Genomic DNA, 20,081 nt, shown 5'->3' on the forward strand with positions numbered 1-20,081 from the left:
TCTTGGTCTCATCACTCCAGAGTATAGAGTCCCAGTAGTCTTCATCTTTGTCAGCATGGGCCCTGGCAAACTCTAGGCAGGCTTTTTTTGTGCCTGGGCTTTAGGAGAGGCTTCTTTCGTGGATGGCATCCATTCATGCCATTCCTCTGCAGTGTACGCCATATTGTGTCACAGACAATAGTCACCCCAGTCTGGCTTTCTACTTCTTTATATAACTGCAGTGAACTTGCATGCCAATTTTCTTCAACCCTTCTCATCAGAAGACGCTCCTGTCGAGGTGTTATACAACCTGGATGTCTCTGTGAGATGGTTGCAGTTCCATATTTTTTACATTTTTGTACCCCTTTTGCTACAGTATTCTGACTGATAAGTAAAGCTTGGCTGATATTCTTGTAGCCTTCAACTTTCTGGTGTAAAGAAATTATTTTCTTTCTCAGGTCTTGTGACATTTCTCTTCCATGTGGTGCCATTGCTGACAGCATGAAATGGGAAGGGGTTTTAACACCCTTTTATACTCAACTGTCTGCTGGACACCTGTGTAATGAATAATTAGACTCACCTGTGGTTGAATTCTTGTTAAATTAGACATTTGTAGTCTAAAATTTAGCTTTGCTCCAGAGACTTAGTGGGGTGTACTCATTTTTGCATCACCCTAATTTGAGTAAAACTGAAAAATGTGTAATCCAAGTAATATTATTAACCATACTTTCATGTTATAAGTTAAACAGATGTTATATTAAACTTAGTCTTGTCAAAATTTTGGAAATTGTTTTTTGTGTTCATTGAGATATTGTTTAAAATGTTACTTTTCAAAGGGGGGTGTACTCATTTACGCAGAGCACTGTAAGTCTACAGTGCAAGTAGGGTACTTTTTAACTGGTTTTTTTTTTTTTTTTTCATCTTCCAGGCAAAAATCACATTCCAATCACTTGGAAATAATACACATACTTACTCAACTAGCCCCTGGATTTGAGTTCAAACTCTGCAGCATAGCTCAGCTTATCATTAAGGGTTTGTTTGAATCCCTATACCAGAAATCCAAGTACAGCATCAGCTCTACCCATTTGAAAAGCTTTAAACATTTGTTTCTCGCATTATTGCTGTTGGTATTGTTCTTGGCCATCTGGTTTCATTTTGAGGATGTTCTTACCTCAGCTCATGTCTAACTCCAGTGTTGTGCATGTAATGTCTTTAGCAGTTGATGCCTCGTAGTCATTCATGTAATGGATTACAAGTAGAGGGCTGAACTGATCCGTGGATCATTCATCCATTAAACATGTAGTGTCCAAATGTAGCTCAAGAGTGCTCAATCATTAAAGCAGAGGTCTTTGGCAGTAATAGTTTAGGCATATTGGCCCTAACACTCATTTTAGCTTGTAGGTAGAACTCAACCAATACATTCTGGAAGTAAAATGTATATGTTTGGCAACAGTTCTTTTAACCCTAATTGATGGAGTGTGTAGTTTTTCATTTCTTTAACAACCATGTAGGAAGACGTATCATGCCCATATTCCAGGATGACAAAGCCAATAAATTAATGTGATGTTATTTCCATCAATTTTTGGTCAAGATCTTGTATTAACAATGCAAGAGTCAAGCACTCTGTAAAGTCTACTCCATAACATCCCAAAAACTTTCAATTAATTTAAGGTCTGGACTCAGAGGTGCCAATTCATGTGAGAATGATTCTTCATGCTCCCCTCCCAACCATTCCTTCACAATTTGAGCCTGATTAATCTTGACATTGTCATCCTGGAATATGGCCATGATGTGTCTTCCTACATGGTTGTTTAAGAAATTAAAAGCTACACACTCCATGTATTAGAGTTAAAAGAACTGTTTCCAAACATATAACATGCTAGAAACATAATCACTGCAATAATGAACCAAATCCATCCAGTGCTCTCCATCCAGTGCTCTTAAGCATTTGCCTACATTTGCTCTGGATGGATGGATGGATGGATGGATGGGGCATTTACAGTCTATTGACACAGGAAGAATTCTAAGCATTGTGAGGTACCACATATGCTGCAGTCTTTTTCCTGTCAGTCTTAGGGTCATGTGACCATGTGCCTGGCCTTTTAACCAGCAGACACCTGGGTGATACTGTAACACTCCTGTTAGACAGGTTAGGCTGATGTAAAGGACACTAAAGAGCTATAGCAGACTTCTCAATTTTGGCATAAATGTGTCAGATGATATCTGTCTCCAGAGCTACACCTGATATTGCTAAATACCCAGAGCCGTAATCTCAAAAGTAAGCTGCACTGCACTATTCTCATTATTATTATTATTATTATTATTATTATTATTATTATTATTATTATTATTATTATTAAGACGTGCGGTTTTTCAGGATTTAAATTATTGAAAAACCAGTATGTTTCGAATATTAATGGTCAAGCTGATTATCAGTCTGTCTGTAGTTTGTACGTTTGAGATTTCTTGCCTGTGTTTGTTTGGGTAAGAGCCTCCTCTAATTCGTTGGTTCTCATAGATCTCTGAAGGAAGTTAGAGCTGTAAACACGTGTGTTTTCTCGCACCTTGACACCACTCTCGCCCACACTAATGCTTCCTGCCCACAGACTTCTTGCACCTTGTTCTGGGTATGTGTCCAAATATGTACATACATGTGTGAGAGAGAATGCACGGATGCACATGTGGTCATTCCCACATGCACTGAAATCTCTACCTACTTACAAGCTTTTTTTCATCAATGTAACATCTGATTTACATTGATAAGTGATGTGTATATAGAGTCTAAATTAAAGGAAATAGTTCACCTAGAAATTAAATTCTGTATTCATTTACTCATCTTCATGTCTTTCCAAACCTGTATGACTTGATTCTGTGAAACAGAAAAGCCTAGCATATGGCTTCTGAGGACTTTTTGTCACATGTATATTTTTATGGTTGACAGCACCCATCTTGATTCACTTTCATTATATTGAAAAGACCAGCCAAAATATTGTTCAGAAAGTAAAATTTTGTGTTCCACTGAAAAAAGAAAGTCATGTAGGTTTGGATAAACAACAGGGTGAGTAAATTATGACACCATTTTTATTTTGGGGTCTCAGTTTAGTAATTTGGTTTTGAAAAGCATTTATTAGGAGAGTGGGAGAAAGCGCACCAAGACCCCAGGTGCATCATGGGTAAGCTGGAACCAGAGGAGTTTGTCTTATTCATCCAGCCCGTCTTCCCGCTCGCCCACCACCCGTCCTTCCCTCACGCCCGACACCCGACACTAGCCCAGCTGTGCTTACTCAGATCCCAGATTTGCCACACACTAAAGCTCTTCTTGCTCTCATTATTCAGAAAGTTTTTTAATTAGTTCCAGTTCCACGACTCCCACAGATCGATTACGGGAATGAAACTGCCCTCCTCTTCCTTCTGGAATCCCAGCACAACTGTGTGCTCCTAGACGCAAACCGGCTGGGCGAACTACCCCAAAACACCTCACGAACATTTCTGCTGTTACATCTACAGCCAAGGTCTAGAAGATTCTTCGCGTTAATTTAAAGGGATCGTTCAGAGAAATTAAAATTCTGTTATTTTCTCACTCTTGTGTTGTTTTCAACCTTTATGACTTATTGTTCTGTGGAACACAAATAAAGATATTAGAATATCAGTCTTTGTATGTTCATAGAATGGAAGTTAATGGTCACCAAAACAGTTTGGTTACCAAAATTCTTTCAAATGTCCACAGAAAATAAAGGTTTGAAATGGCATAAGGGTGAGTAAATGATGACAGCATTTATGATGACATCATTAAGGGTGAGTAAATGATGACATTTCATTTTTGGATAAACTATACCGTTAAGTGCAGCAAGGCCTAGAAAACCTTGCTGCATACACTGTCAGAAAAAAAAGGGTATAAAACTTTACCATTAGAGGTACAACAGCTTGTCACTGGAGCCAGTACCCTTAAAGGACAGCTTTGCACCTTATCTATCACTAAAAGATGCATATTAGTACCTTATAGTAATATGTACCCTTAAATCCTAAAAGAACCTAAAGAAAAACAACACTCTTTCGCAGATACGAAGAGAACATCCTGTTGAGTAAGCACTGAAGAGATTGAGAAATCTTTTCTTTTTTTTTCTTTTTTTTCTTTTTTTGAAGTGCTAAACCACAGAAAAAAGGAATGGAAAGAGCTTGAGTTTCCTATTATTTCTTAATGTCTGGGTGTCAGTTATTTGTCCGGCCCTGGAAGGCATCCAGCACCAAAGCCTATATGCATGAAAAGCACCTCTGACATCAGACTCCAGTAAAGCAAGAGATGGGCGTCCCAACACATCACCTAGAGAAAGCACCATGTCATCCTCTGAGTCTACACAATCAACATATTTCCATGTTCTAGTAATGTCAGCTCATGGCACTCTACTTAAGTTTGCATTGGAAAGCCGATCCATTCATTCTTGTGCAGTGGTTGTTTTCCTATAGTTCTGTTGGGGGAGGGGTGGGTGGGCAGCCTTTTAAGTGTTGCTTTGCTCTCTTTCTTTTGGTTTTGACTGGCAATTCCTGGTGACTTTTGAAGTCACCTAAGTAATTTGCATGTCATCTTCTGGTTAGGAAGGGGGGTAGTGGAGGGAAACCGGAGTTTTCTGCATTAGATTTCTCACGTTACTGCTTTGAAGCATGAACAGCTGGGGTCGTTAAAGCCAAAGGGAGGTCGATGGCCGTCCTGGATGGCCGTCAGTATTGTTGTTTTCTCACTTCCCTTATCTTACGTCTATATCTATTCTTAGATTCAACTTCCCGATCGTTGAGTCAGAAATGACCTTGAATGCCTGTGCACATATGGCACGTTGTGGTTTCCAATGTTCACGTTTTGCTTGTGAGTTATAGTTTTCTTTCTCTCAAATGGGTTCCATGCCAGGGGAAGATGGAAATGTGCTGTCTAGAGAACAAAAAGAGAGTAAGGCATCAATCTCAGGCTATTGCTTTACATCCAACGCTCTGGCAAATCTCAGATTGGGAGCAGATTTCATTGTGGCAAGGCACCACCTCCACTGCATGAACCCAGTAATGCCTTGGAGACTAAAGAAACCAGACTAAGATTGACATCGCTCATTAAATTGATCTATTTAAATTTTCCATACGTGTGTTCCAGAATCATTCATTTTGCTAAATCCTGTTACATCATGGAATATTTGTCAGACTTCATTTTGACTTTTTATGTTCTGCCACATTTCTAGGTGTTGCCACGGGTGCCGTCTCTCCTCCGGTTGCCCTGGAGATGGGGGTGGGTCTTTTGTGCCAGCTGTTCCAGATGTGGGACCATGTGGCTGCTGGTATGGTGAACTTGATAGAATGGATCCTGGGAGATGAACAATTGGATGCAAATTCTGAGGAATCACCAGACTTGGTAAGGACCAATTTTCCTGTTTTTGTGTAATTTTTCAATGCATCACTATATTGTTCATGTTTAGGGGCTTTTTAAACTTTGGCTCACAACTCGCCCCCATTAGTGTCAGAATCAGGACACAAAATCATGCAATCCATTATTGATGAGAGTTAAAATCGTCACCTAAGAAATGGAAAAAAAAGTGCAGAATATACTAGGTATTTTTAACATATGTAACTTGATAACTTGAACGTACAATCCTTCTTGTGTCAGTGGCTTCCAGTTATTTTAGATGTACAAAAACAGCCCGTTATGTTGCTTGATGTTGCAAACCGGTATTTGTTGTCATATTATTTTAATTCATTATAGTATTCATAAACACACTGGTTTGAAGCACATTTTTTTAGCGTTTACTGCACTGTCATGTTCCATTAGCAGCTAATGAATTGCATGTCTCACACATTCACAGAAAATAGCTTACTTGTGTGTTGAAAAATGAGGATAAATAAGTGCAACTATGCCTGTCCACTTTTTCAGTGGCGCATTTTTCCCATTCATTTTTTCCCATAGGGATTTTTAAAAAGTCTTTGTTAAACAGTTGTAAGCCATGAGCCAAACCAACCAGCTATAAGATGAATCACAACATTACAAATTTTAATTTGAAGTAAAAAGGTATTTGAAAATCTGTCAAAAAGACAAAGATACAAGATTGTACATAACAGCTTTAAAGGAACAGTTCATTGGATCATTTTTTTTTTTTTTTTTTTTTTTTTTTTTTTTAGGTGATTTACTCAACCTCAGGCCATACGTCGGGTCAGAGGTCACGCTTCCGCCATAAATCAGTGCATACAGCCGTTGTCCGAAGCCAGTTTTTATAGTTTGTAAAGTTTTAATTATGGATATTTTTCTTACAAAAACCCATTGCTTCGATTAAGAAGGCCTTTATTAACCCATTTGAGCCGTGTGGATTACTTTTATGATGGATGGATGCACTTTTTTTGGGCTTCAAAATCTCAAGCCCCATTTACTACCATTATAAAGCTTCGAAGAGCCAGGATATATTTTTTTAAATATAACTCTGATTGTGTTCATATGAATGAAAATAGTCATATACATCTAGGATGGCTTGAGGGTGAGTAAATCATAAACTTAATAATTTTCATTTTTGGGTTAACTATCCCTTTAATGAGGGGAAAAAACTACAATGCCATGAAGCACTGCATATGTGGGCAGACATGTAGGTTTTCACCAAGACTTCCGCTACTAAGCATTCATATATTAACACCCTAAAAATTACCCAGAACACCATACCCACATAACAAAGAACTAAAAATCACTCAGAACACCTTAGAAACGGCATAGCCAGCTCTGGCAGCACCCTGGCTTTTTGGTGCCAACCACTGCTCACATTGTCTTCAGAAAATCTAGTTTAAAAATGTAGGTTGTTCTTCTAATTATCTTCTTTTTGTCCAGGATGAAGAGTTCCTCTTTGAGAAGGGAGATCTTAACCTGTGGGCAGAGCCTTTGTTGTGGGCACGGATGTTGCACGGACACCTCTCTGCCCTCTTAAGAGTGGCATATTTACCTGGCGTAAGCACCACAGAGCTGGACCGACTATCAGCCATTGCAAACAGCAATTTCCTCATTGCTCAGCGTTCAATGAAAGCCCTTCCTGCGCTGCCCCAGTTTTCAGCCACCATCGAGTATGCCAAGATAACACTGCTGAAAGAGAGAACATCACTCGCTCAGAATCTTCTAAATAGACTTTCGTTTTTTTTAGATGACTGTGAAAGAAACAAGTAAAAAGTGTTGTGCATTAGGAATCTATTTTAATCTCACAGTGGTTTTCCGGTTTGCTTGCGGGCATGACCACATCTTTCTTTAATTTAAATAGTTATTACGTTTATTTGAATGTGGGTTTACTTTTGTACAATGTGTGTGTTTGTGAGACTGAGAATCTGAGAGGTTTTACTTTTTGTCAGCTGTCTTTTCAATGTCACATTTTCACACATGGTGGTATTTGAGCAAATTGTTGTATTTAATGCACAGCTTAACTTTGTTTTTAGTCAAATTAATTGTTTGTTTGCTCCTGTGTATGTTATGCAATTAGTCTAATGTGTGTTTGGTAAGTAGACAGCTGGGCTGCCTTCAGGGACTGTAGTAGCAATGTTCCCCTTTTACTGTAAAATGATGTAATGTTTTGGAATGTCAGCAGCCTATTCCTCCCACACACATGGGGTGGGTAAAATCATACATACCGTTCCCCTCACCAGGATCAGGTTTTGTTTTTTCATTAATGTATAGATGTGCTTTGCTGAAACCATGACAATGGAATTGAAAGAGCACTGCTGAGATATGCAATGAGATCTGGAAGAGGGGGGAAAGAACATCAGCCACTGTGAAGTGAATAACATTTTTACTGTTATATTTTTTGCATGTAGGTGGCGCCCAAGGCTTTCTTTACGACGATAAGCAATGCGACCGTTAGGAGGCAGTATTGTATAGTTTTTATTAAAGCTGAGAAACGTGTTTCTTGGAGGATTTGATTTTCACTTTGTTACAAAGCAACTTGCTAAAGGTTCTTATTGTCTGCATTTTCTGTTTTAAATAAAGGACACAATGCTAAAGTAATGCATAATAATCAAATGTATATGTATATATGCAGTCCCAGGCTAAACTGCACTTTATTTATACAGAGAAAGAAATGAGCAGGGGAAAAGTTTGTCACGTGCAGATAAGCGTCATGGTTTCTCGCTCCATGCATCAGATCTGGCACAACTTCAAAGTTTGGCCTCTCGGCCTAGATTACGCAATCGCACTAAACATTTCCTGATATAAGAGCGACCAGTCTCACACTGCAGGCGCGCGCGTGAATTTCGTGCACGCAAAGTGTAAACAGTCAACAACACTCTGCGTGTGCATGTATTATATATATTCTTATAAGACACTTCCATTCATTCCCCACCCCCCACTGTTATAAATTGCATGCAATATTTTTATATATTTAATACTTATTTTTATTATGCATTATAAATATATAAAAATACAAAAAATGACTTGATAAATTCGCGAACAAACTATTAGCACAGTTGTACGATTATTTTCTGCGGTAGTATGTATATATTCGAGTATTTATTTGCTGTTTTAGAAGTTCATTGCACTAAACTCTAAAATTATGTATAAAAACAACCTTGTACGTTGAGCTCTGTCTGAGCAGTGCTGTAAAAGATGTGTGCACTGCATGAGGGGTGCAAAAAGCGACCAATGAGATCCTGAGTCCTGGCGACACTTGAAAAGCAGGGCGTAACTTTGAGGCAACTTTCGCAGTAAGTTTGAGAGCTCCTCCTCTTTACGCGCTGTCCCCAAGCTTATATGTGCGGGATAGTAAAGCAGACTCTTTACTGTTCTGGTTCGGCACTGCACGGTGGGAGAAGACTTAACAACAAAAACACGCAACTAGGAACTCAGCCTTCCTTCTCCGAGTTTCAGACCACATCTGAAACTAGCATTTTTTGTATTATTCCGTATCTCTTGCACAAACCCAGAGCCAGTGACAAACTATAAGCCTTTGCATTCAAAGGATCCAGGTCGGTCCTCAAATGAGAGATCATCTGCGACTATCTTCTTCCGAAGAAACAGAAATGTCTGCAACCATCCTATCCACTTTCTACGACATCGACATGCTGTACAAGGTACTTTTGCTACTTTAACTTGCATCCTATCTCTGCTGGGGGTTTACTAATACGTTTCGAGAAGTTTTGGCTGTATAAACAACTCCATGCATGGCTGAAACGAGTACATACAAAGTTTTGCAATTACTGTGCACTGATTTTAACTTTGTTTCTCCTCTTTCCACCTCTCTGCACAACAGGAGAAGAGCCTCAACATGAACGCCATTCACATTAACAGCATGCTGGATAAGAAAGCAGTCGGGGCCCCGGTAACGACCTCCAGCAACAGCAGTTGCACCAACAACTGCAACTCGTACGCGTCAGGATTCTTCCGTCGAAACTCCGCCAGCAACATGGAGTCCATGACGAACGGCAACAAGTACCCCGCCAGTTCTTACAGCAACATGAAGGAGAACGCCATAATGAATAAGGAGAACAAGTTTCGTGACCGCGCCTACAGCGAGAACGGCGAGCGCAGCCAGCAGCAGCTGCAAGTCCTGCAGCAGAAACCGGGCTCGCAGATCAACTCCACCCGCTACAAGACGGAGCTCTGCAGGCCATTCGAAGAAAACGGCGCATGCAAATACGGCGAAAAGTGTCAGTTCGCGCACGGCTACCACGAGCTGAGAAGCCTGTCTCGCCACCCAAAGTACAAAACCGAGCCCTGTCGCACTTTCCACACCATCGGCTTCTGTCCGTATGGCCCGCGCTGCCACTTCATCCATAATGCCGACGAACGCAGATCAGCGCCGACCAACACCAACAGCATGCATGTAGAGTCCACCAAGCCCACCAGGGGAGAGCCGGTGTGCGGCTACGGGCAGCACCAGCAGGCGGCGGGAGCCTTCAGGGACCGACCAAAACTCCACCACAGCCTTAGCTTCTCGGGTTTCTCCAGCCACCACGAACTCGACTCGCCCCTTCTCGAAAGCCCAACGTCCCGCACTCCCCCACCGCCTTCCTCCAATAGTTCCTCCAGCGCCACTAACTTCTACGAAGACGTTCTTTCATCGAGTCGCTGCCTTGGGAACAGTGCCTTCTCTTTCCCCGGCCAAGACCTCAAAACCCTGCTCGCGCCGCTGGCCGTGCACACGCACAACGGTTACTATGGGAACCTTCAGGTTAACATGGGCGACGGCCTCGGCAACTTGCAGTCCCTCCACCGCCTGTCGGAGTCGCCGGTGTTTGACTCGCCCCCCAGCCCGCCTGACAGCATCTCGGACCGGGAGAGCTACGCTAGCGGCTCGCTCAGCTCGTCTGGAAGTCTCAGCGGCTCTGAGTCTCCCAGTCTGGACGGCGGAAGACGTTTGCCAATCTTCAGCAGGCTGTCGATTTCCGATGATTAATCCGCTTTTATAGTGAATTGTGGTGGATTTTTTTTTCTCGCGACCCTCCCGATAGATATGCAATTCAGCAATAGACTTTAATATCGAGGGAGATGGATTTGTTTGTCAGACGGTTGACATGGCATTAGTCTGTTTGAACTGCTTGAAGGCATTCCACCAGTGCAGTTTGTTGCATTCTCTTGGTCTTTTTGGACCAACTACTTTCCAGATTTGTACAAAAGACTTGTTTTTTGAACGTGAAAGACAGAGCGGTTTCAGATTTTCCTTCTTCCTTGCCAAGAATATGCCTTGACAAAAAGTATACTAGTTTTGAAAGTATGTACTTCCATTCCAAAAGTTTATCCAGTTTCGCGGCGCCACCCAGTGGTTTGGTTGGTTTGTTCAGTTTGAAACTTTCGTCTGGCTTGTTGGGAAATCACTGCTGATGGTTGAGTATATCTATTTTTTTTTTTAGCTGATTTGTGTGATTACATAGCAGTGCATAACTGGCTATGAACTATTTAACTTATTTATTTTATCTTGTGAAAAGTATAGGCTACATTTGTTAATTGTGTCCATACTGTATTTATCGAGTATGATGAAGCAATAGATCTATATTCTTTTATGTTTAAATTAAGATCGCCATTATTAATCTACATAAAGTGGAGTGTATGTTCTTTTCACAGTAATATATATTTTTGTTTGGTCTCTTTTTTTTTTTTTTTTTTTTTTTTTTTTTTTGGTAACTTCACTTTATTTTATTGTAAATGAGTAAAAAAAATCTTAATTTAAGAGATTGTATGTGATATTTATTTCATTAATTTTGTTTCCTTGTTTACGTTCATTAAAAAAACGTTTGTGTGATTTGCTTGTTTGTTGGGATGTTACTTTTTGGAAGGGTTTTGTTTTTGTTTTGGAGAATCGTTAGACAAGTCCCTTTTAGGTAGGTATGTATGTAGAATGTATAAACTGTTTGGCAGAGGACCGTCCAAACGTGTACTAGCCTTAGATTTTCATTAAAATCAGATTTCAAAGATCCCAAGTACATTGGTTAACCAAAAAGTATTTTCTTTTTTTTATATATATATATATATATATATATATATATATATATATATATATATATATATATATATATGTAAAAACGCACGACAGCCACGTGCGTGAGAATGTAGCAGTCAAGTGCCCCAGTATTACTGCCTAGTGCCTGTGGGGATTCACCATCTTACATTGCCTTATGATTAACCAAATAAAGTATTTTCATACATGTTATTGTTTTACAACAAGAGGAAATGAATGTAGTTTGTAATTTATATTTCTTGGAAGGTTGTTACCACTTATCAAAGGAGAGAAACAGAGGCTTAGAGCAGCAATCTGAGTTTTTTTTAATTTATTTTTTTATTCCCTGTTCCTTGCATTGTTTTGCCTTTTTGTTTGTTCTCTTGCTTTCCTACGATATGGTAATGGTCTAAATCTTCCAAACTTGCTGGATGGGGAAAAGTTTGAACACATTTCATTTGTACATAGTAGGTACAGGGGATTCGCACTATGTACCTTTTTTGACTACTTTATCAGAAGTAAAGCTTTTTGAATGTAATAAAAAAAAAATAAAAAGACAAAAATAACAGGATTTGTAACATTTGTTTTTGGGGAGTCAGTTCACTACAAATTGCGTGTGAGACTGTTAACTTTGTACTGTACATTTTTGTAGTTCTCCCAATAAAATAATTTTGAAAAAAAAAAAACGAACGTTGGAATCTAGTCCATGTGGTTTTTATTGAAACACTGGAGCTGTTTTGCAAGTCATACTTGTGTATTAGCTCTTAAAGTCACACACAAGCCACTTCTATTCTTGTTTTTTTTCCCCTGAAAACAGTCTCTCTTGACTCACATGAACCTTGACAGCTTCTGCATGCTGAGGTTGAGTCTAACCGCAGTGGTCTGCACTCTGTCTGCATGTTTAGCTGCCTGTGACAGGAGTTATGGGGGTTGCCCCAACCTAGTAGTTTTGTTCTTCGTGGCTGACAAGGCTGAACTCATCTGCAGTGTCAAAACTTGCTCAATGGATATTCCAAACAATACATGATTCATGACAGTTTGCTTGCTTTGGTTATTTGATAGTATTAGCAAAACACAATGTTCACTTAAATAAAGAGAAGAAAATGACTGGTCCCTCATAAAAAAGGATGAGAACTTTTAGTACGGTGCCATTCACATATTGCTCACCATTCATAAATGGCCATGACGCACACTCGTACGGTCTGAGATGTGGCACAGATTGCTGCCTGTAGTACACAACAGACATTGCAGGGCATTCATCCAACCTTGATTTGGTTTAGTCATTCAAAGTTGTTTGTTTTTGCCAGTGTTTTAAAGCATTGCAGAGACTTTGAGGTATTTAATAAAAACCATCACCACCACTGAAGTCATATATAAAATAAGAAAGATAACAGTGGGCAAATATTTATCAAATCCCACTGCGATTTATGATAAAATATTTATCAAAACCCACAGTGAGTAGATCAGTGCCAAATGGGCCGTGATCTGTTTCTCCATTTGTCCGTCAGGAATGTTTGTCGTGAAGGTGCCTCGCTTCAGAGTTGTAAATCTGTACGCTTTGTCTTATATGTGTGAATGCAAATGGTTGAGTGTGCATGTTTGTGTGTCAGAGTGGTAAATGCGCCTGGAGCTCCTACAATGACAGGAAATGCTCTGACTTCTGATTATGGCAGGAAAGACCCGGTTCCTTACCACCTCCCATTTCCAGCCTCTCTCCTGCTGGTTTTGTCATCTTTATTGGTATAGTCAGTCAGGCATTCTGAAAGTTTCTATTTGTGCCTCAGTGTGTTTAACAGGAAAAGTTGGAGAAGGAAGGGGTGTTGGATTCATAAAAACAATGTTCTCATGCAAAGAAAACAACTTACTGATATTACATTTAAACGTTTTTATTATTACTATTATGTGACTAACTTTTCTGAATCTATCATGGCCTTAACACTTTTAAACTTCATTAAACTGAAAATAATTTTTTCCCGATCTTACAATGTTCTCTATTTGACCTCCAATTTCCTGTGTGATGAATGAACTCAAAGTAATGTGAGCTCATTAAAAAAACTAAAAAAACTAAAAACCAAGATCAAATAAAAAATAAGAAATATTTCTTTTTATTTCCAAGAGGGTAACTGGACACCAATTATACTGAATCAAACATACAGTGTGATGAGGTCAGTATATGCTGCTCAGAAGTTAAATGTTTGTTTCACAAAGTAACAATTAATTGAAAAGTTAAAGAGGATTTGATATCCCTTGTGTACAGTAATTATGCACTGGAGCACAAGCTTTAGTTTATTTCACATTGTTGTTGTGTGGTTGCCTTTGGGGTGTAAATCAGTGTCCAGAAAATCCCTTTAAGAAGAAAAAAGACTTCAAAGAAATCCTGCTGGCTTTGCATGAAAGGTGCAGCTTGTCCATGACCCTTCACTATTTCACAAAATTGCAAATATTTACTCATCATGTGCAGGAGGTCATTGTTTATAGGCCAGCAGATGGAGGACCAGCGAAGACAACATCCATAAAGGGTATAAGTCGCCCAGCAGAGTGTGTATCTCTGCTTGAGTCAGTCACCTAGTTTTCTGAAATTGGACAAATTCCCACCCCGGTGAATATGCCATAATATAACTGCCACATTATCACATGCTGCTAATAATATAACTTGCTAATCAAGTTGTTCTTGCACATTCAAGTTGTTTATGCGTTACTGTTGGCCAATAATGAGTGAAGATGTGTGTGCGTGTCTGTGCTCCTTTGTGCTAGATAATTACTCAGATTTCTCCCTGAACTGTGGTTAAATTATGGGTGTAGCTTTATCAGTTATGTTGCTAACTTTAATGAACTCATATAAACAAGCCTGGGATCAAGGGAAGAAGAACTAGGTTATTAATGCTAATAAATAAATAAATAAATCATTATTTCTGTGGCATACACCTAGAAAACTCATAGGCCTGGTTTCACAGACAGGGCTTAGCCTAAGATAAGATTAGGCCTTAGTTCAATTAGGATATTTAAGTGGCTTTTATAAATATACACTAGAAAAAAAACAAAAAAAACAAAAACAAAACATTACTGGTGTGCATCTTGAGACAAAACAATGACACTGACATATTTTAAGATATGTCAGTACAAGTTCCTTTCAGTTAAAACAGCTCAGGCATTGTAGTCTAGGACTATCTTAAGTCTTGTCTGTGAAACCGGGGGATAAAGTGGGAGTTAACATCTAAATGTCATTGATTTAGATAACAAAATAGAGATTTATTTTAAAGACAAATATACTTTTCAAGCAATATATTTAGCAAAAACGACAATTTTAAATGATAAAATAACATTTAGTTCAAAATGAAGACAAAAGGTGTTATGATTCTTTCTGGTTTTCAACTGTTCATCCCACGGCTTGTCTGTGTGGGCAGGGGCCCGTTTCAGAAAGGAGGTTAAGTGAAAACTCTGAGTATGTTAACCCTGAAATGAGGGAAACTCTGGGTTTTCTGTTTCAGAATGGGAGGTATGTCAAACCTGAGAAAGCAGGTTAAGTCAAGCCCGTTTCTGAAAGAGAGGTAACTTCTACTCAAAGTCAGTTACCATAGTAACTTACTCTGTGAACCTAACCTGGTCGGGAGCAGGTTTTCTTCGGTAAACCCAGAGTTTCCTTCGGTCTCCTTTTTTAAAGTGCAAGTGATGTTTAAATAGTTCACACATTAATTCACGATGCAAAAATGCTTTTCGTACTGAGTATTTTTGTCCTATTTCAAGTACAAATATCTAAAAATTCTTAAATCAAGATGGATTTTGCATATAAGAAAATTATATAAGATATTTAGTCTTGTTTCCTGGGGGGATCTAAATTGAGTGCATTTTACTTAAGTAAAATTATCAATATCTGCCAGTGTGATAATAAAAATAATCAATATCTGCCAGTGTGATAATAAAAATAATCTTAATGCAAAACGGAAAAGATTATTCAGAGTGTCTACTACTAAGTGCAAATTTACAAATTTAAGTAGCTCTACCCCCCAATGTCAGATGAGGTTAAAATTGTTGTATTTTCTTGTGGTTGCAGTGGTGTAGGCAGTAGTGTGATGGGTGCGGAGAACTAACTTGTGATGCGACTGACCGGGTTCGAATCTGCCTTCTGCTGAACTTGCTATTCTCCCTTTTCCCATCACATTAGAAAGGCATTTATTTTCAATAAAAATGAAGAAAATGTTCTAAAAGTGGAAGTAAATTGCCCAACGAGTGTTTAATAATGATAAAATCATTTACACTATATTGCATCGAGTTAAATAAATTATTTGTTTCTTCTTTTTTGCATTTGGGATACCATGAAAATGAATATTAGTTCAATAATTTACGACAATAACACTCTACCAGTTTTCACCTTTGATATTATAACAGTGATAAGAATAGGTTGTTTGCACATGACGTCACAGCAGCAGCGCGGATGAGTCTGGAGGGCAGGGAGTGATGTTTCTATATAGGAATCCTATCAAAAACTCAAAATTTGCATGTTTTGCGTCGTTTATGGTTGCTCAAATCTATAAAATCGAGAACCCAGAAGATGTTTATATCGTTTACATAACTTATACCATTTTTTATCTTTAAAAGTTGTCGCCTTTAATAGCGTTTTGTGACTGCTGATATCCACATTCTTCATGGTATCGTTTGCAGGGAAGAGAAGCTATTTTATAGCCTGACTACGTCAGACTTCCTACTTCCGCTCAATTTCATTTCGCTTCTGTACTCAGTCTGATACAGCGTCAGAGCTTTCTGTTTGCCACCGGTCTGGAAACAGCCGGGCCAATCAACGAACAGAGGGCGGGCTGAGAGCCGTGACGGAGATGCTAAGCGCCGAGTTTTACATTGTAGGTTAGAGAAATCGAAAACCGAAACGACCGCGGAAATGGGAAACGAGACACGGGATGCAATTCGCTCTGTTATGGAGAACATTCAACTCTTTTTGAAACGGTATTTCGCTCGCATCATCATGTGTTTACAACAGGTTTACAGTGGAAGTTCAATCATAGATTTGAGTTCGATGCATGATGTCTGTGCTTCGATGCGGCATAACATACGTCATAACTAAACGTATCTGATTGGCTTACGGGTAACCAATGATTTTAAACTTCAGACAAGCGCGACCTAGCGAGAGAGAAAACACTTCTCTATTATGCCATTCCAGACTCTGTCTATGAAGCAAAGTGAAGTAGCAGAGTCTGGTATTACCAGGCTAGCTATTTTATACCATTGAATGATAATTTGATGTTTTCACTTAAGTTTTGTAGTATTCCGTTCACAATGTTGATCTGGTTACCATGAGAACAGTGTTATGCACTGCTGTTTCAGCCATCTTATGGTAGAAAATGTCCATATAAATAAATGTTTAACAAGCTGACAGAAGTCGATTCAACAACAAAGACAACACAAAAACACTCAGCTATGTGATTATTTTATTGAGTAATAGGGAGTGGGTTAAGTGACATTATTAGATTTGATATACGGCGTCTCCGTCACCTCCTCAATCTGCTTCCCTAAGGCAACAATTGTATTACACCGTCCAGTTTTTTTCTTTGAACGATGATGTGAGCTCCTGTTGCAATTCTCGATTCAGCATGACCTACAATGGCGACATGTTTCACAATCACGACAGAAAATCAAAATACTGCCCTAACTTCACTAGTAGAAAGGCAGCGCGATATAAACAAACCCAGACTAGAACTGAACGCGGCGTGACGGCAGCTTCATATTCTCTATATCTACCTCCTCGATGGCAATCAAGTCTTTCAATTCAGTGGAAAAGTAGCTCATCTTCATAACAAAGATCACGTCCACCATATGTTGTGATTTTCTGTTTATACCTTTCTAAACCAGCACAGAAAGGACTTTTCTCAATCTCTTCCATTCTAATTTTCACGGCTTGCCCTCCACCGGTTTTTCGCGCGTCACCAGAACCACGTGATTGCAAACAACCTATTCTGTTCACAATGTTGATGTGGTTACCAGGAGAACAGTGTCACGAGCTGCTGCTTACTTCGGTAAAGTTGGTTTTATATTCACACATTCGGACTTCTGATAAATTGACTTTCCAATAAATGTGCAATAAATTAATGTTTGCGAATTTTAAGCAGCGACATGATATTGACAACCAACGATTGTCAACTTACAACATTTTTCACAGTCGATCAAAATAGGCAAGTATTGTTTTAATGGCATATTTACTTGTGAATGTCCACTGAATGTCCAATGTAGTGTGATTAACAAGGCTATTGAATACGGATGTCCGAATGTGCGAATATAAAAGCAACTTTACCCAAGTCTTTACCCAAGTCTGCTGCTTCAGCCATCGTATGGTAGAAAATGTCCAAATAAAATAAATGTGTTCAACAAGCTGACAGAAGTCGATCCATTTATTTGTTGGAAGCGTGTAAATGTAAGTAGTTTAAATGTTGTTTTTGTAAATATTCACTTTCCCATATGACCACGGAGGAGAATCGGAGGGTCACGTTCAGGACACAGACACGCTGTATTTTTGTATTTATTTCAACCAATGACAATCAAAATCAAACCAGAAGCTCGTGAACAGTTTTGAAGTGGCTGTGTGCAAGTTATAATCATTCACAAGCCGAGTGATCATACTCTATAACAATGTTAATTATTACACAAAAACCAAATACAAAACTCAGCAAAGTATGTGATTATTTTGAGTGAAAGACAGTGGGTTTATTTAGTGACATTATTACATTTGCTAGTTGTCTTTCCTCACCTTCTCAACCAAGGCGAAAATGTATTGCCGTCCTTTTTTCCGCGAACGATATCGTGAGTTCCTTACAATTCCCGATTCAGCATAAATGACCTACAATGGCGACATTTTTAAAAATCACGACAGAAAATCTAAATACTGCTCTAACTTAGCTAGTAGAAAGGCAGCGCAATATAAACAAACACAGACTAGAACTGAACACGGCGTGAGGGCAGCTTCACATCCTCTATATCCTCGTCTCCTCGATGGCAGGAAAGTATTTTAAATCAGCGGAAAAGTCGCTCCTCTTCATAGCATAATAATCGCGTCCAACATATGTTGTGATTTTCTGTTTATACCTTTCTAAACCAGCAAAGAAAGGACTTTCCCCCCATCTCTTCCATTCTAATTTTCACTGCATGCCCTCCACCGGAATTTCGCGCGTCACCAGAACCACGTGATTGCAAACAACCTATAGAGGGTATGCATCGACGTCACTTTCCCGCCGAAAGCGCGCTCCCTCAGCTGGACTGAGTGGCAAAAGAAGCTGCTGCGTGACTGGATTTAATAGAGGAAACTGCGAAAACACGAGTAAAACTGACGAATTACACTAAAGGTTGGAATTGAATGTGTTCCTTACAACTTGTCAAATAAACCTAATCCATGGATATTGCATGCAGCCAGGAATCGTGTTTCCTGACATTTATATGTGCCTGATTTCGACGGCGGGGAGACACATAAAGCAAATCTGCCTGTGAATATTTTATATAACTACAATATAGGTAGGTTTAAATCCGCGTAATCACTTATATCAATTTTATGTCGTCATATTGTCCAGCCTTAGTTAAAACATATAGTTTTATAGTATAGTTTTTGTCAGTGTTGTTTATTTAAAAACACCCAGTTATGCAGAATATAAGATGGAAAATATTTAATTGATGAGTTGTCAACATAATATATAACAATACAATATATACGGTATGATTTTACCTCAAAATCCAATAATTTGACACAAAATGATTACTGCAAATCCATGTTTATCTGCTGAAGTCAAGTTGTTTCTGTGAATTACAGTGATCCATTTGCTTCTTTTTTCTGTAGCTTTCGGCGGTCTTTAAATATATACCTCAGGGTTTGTGTCAAAGCTATTTGTACAGTCAATCACAAAGCTCTTTCCCGTTTTGGATGTGTTTTGTGTGTTTTTCGGGACATTCACGCTGAAAACCAATGCTGCCGCTCAGTCTTTTGCCAGTGGACGTGACCGCAGTCATAACGGTCGACGGTGACGTCACGTGCATACCCTCTATTAAACTTGCATTGACTCAGAAGTATCCGGACGTCCTTTTGTCATGTGCTGTTGCCATGGTGAATCGTAATATCGGCGCTCCACTGATGATGACTTTTCATAGTTGTGGTGCACGGGCTTAACTCCGAGTCAACCTACTCAGAGTCGACTGAACTAACTGAATTCAGCTGTTCTGAAACAGAAAACTGGTTGAACCTCCTTATTGAAACGGGCCCCTGGTGAGGCAGAGCCCCACCAATATATATATATATTTATATTTATTTATATATATATATATATATATATATATTTATATTAGATTTATAAATTTTAAAAATGTGTGCAGCATTCTGCAACAGATATTTTTCAGATTTTCTAGACTAATTTATGACTATATTAAAAGGTAGCTCATTAATTTGGCAGGCATGTATTCATGATACTAAGCGGGGCAACCGGTCTCTGAGCCCTCTCTAGCTCTACAGTGCCACACAAATTTTCCAATGTAAATCTGTGGTGAAAAAATGGAACTGCAGTGTGCTCTCATAGAGAGTCATTGGCTGAATCCTAAATGGCACACTTCTATGCACTTTCGGTCTTGTGGACTTACAATGGCTGCCACGAGGCCGCAGGGTGTCCCATTCATCATTTTAGGTTTTAGAAGGGTGCT

General features: G+C 39.1%; 2 protein-coding genes across 3 annotated transcripts in view; both read left to right on the forward strand.

The window, feature by feature from the left end:
* The window catches only part of thada (THADA armadillo repeat containing), a 122,613-nt gene extending 114,635 nt beyond the window's left edge, over nucleotides 1-7,978 (forward strand). For both annotated transcript variants that reach the window (XM_048205621.1, XM_048205623.1), the window contains exons 37-38: nucleotides 5,199-5,368; nucleotides 6,821-7,978. In XM_048205621.1, coding sequence (XP_048061578.1) covers nucleotides 5,199-5,368; nucleotides 6,821-7,150 — 500 coding nt within the window. In that variant the 3' untranslated portion in view covers nucleotides 7,151-7,978. The remainder of the gene's footprint in view (nucleotides 1-5,198; nucleotides 5,369-6,820) is intronic.
* A 448-nt stretch (nucleotides 7,979-8,426) lies between these two features.
* LOC125277268 (mRNA decay activator protein ZFP36L2-like) lies at nucleotides 8,427-12,088 on the forward strand. The gene is made up of 2 exons (XM_048205625.1): nucleotides 8,427-9,039; nucleotides 9,219-12,088. The coding sequence occupies exons 1-2, from the start codon at nucleotides 8,947-8,949 to the stop codon at nucleotides 10,362-10,364; spliced, it is 1,239 nt and encodes a 412-aa protein (XP_048061582.1). The 5' UTR covers nucleotides 8,427-8,946; the 3' UTR covers nucleotides 10,365-12,088.
* Nucleotides 12,089-20,081: the final 7,993 nt, after the last annotated feature.

Source organism: Megalobrama amblycephala, linkage group LG10, assembly GCF_018812025.1.
Source record: "Megalobrama amblycephala isolate DHTTF-2021 linkage group LG10, ASM1881202v1, whole genome shotgun sequence".
Classification (NCBI taxonomy): domain Eukaryota; kingdom Metazoa; phylum Chordata; class Actinopteri; order Cypriniformes; family Xenocyprididae; genus Megalobrama; species Megalobrama amblycephala.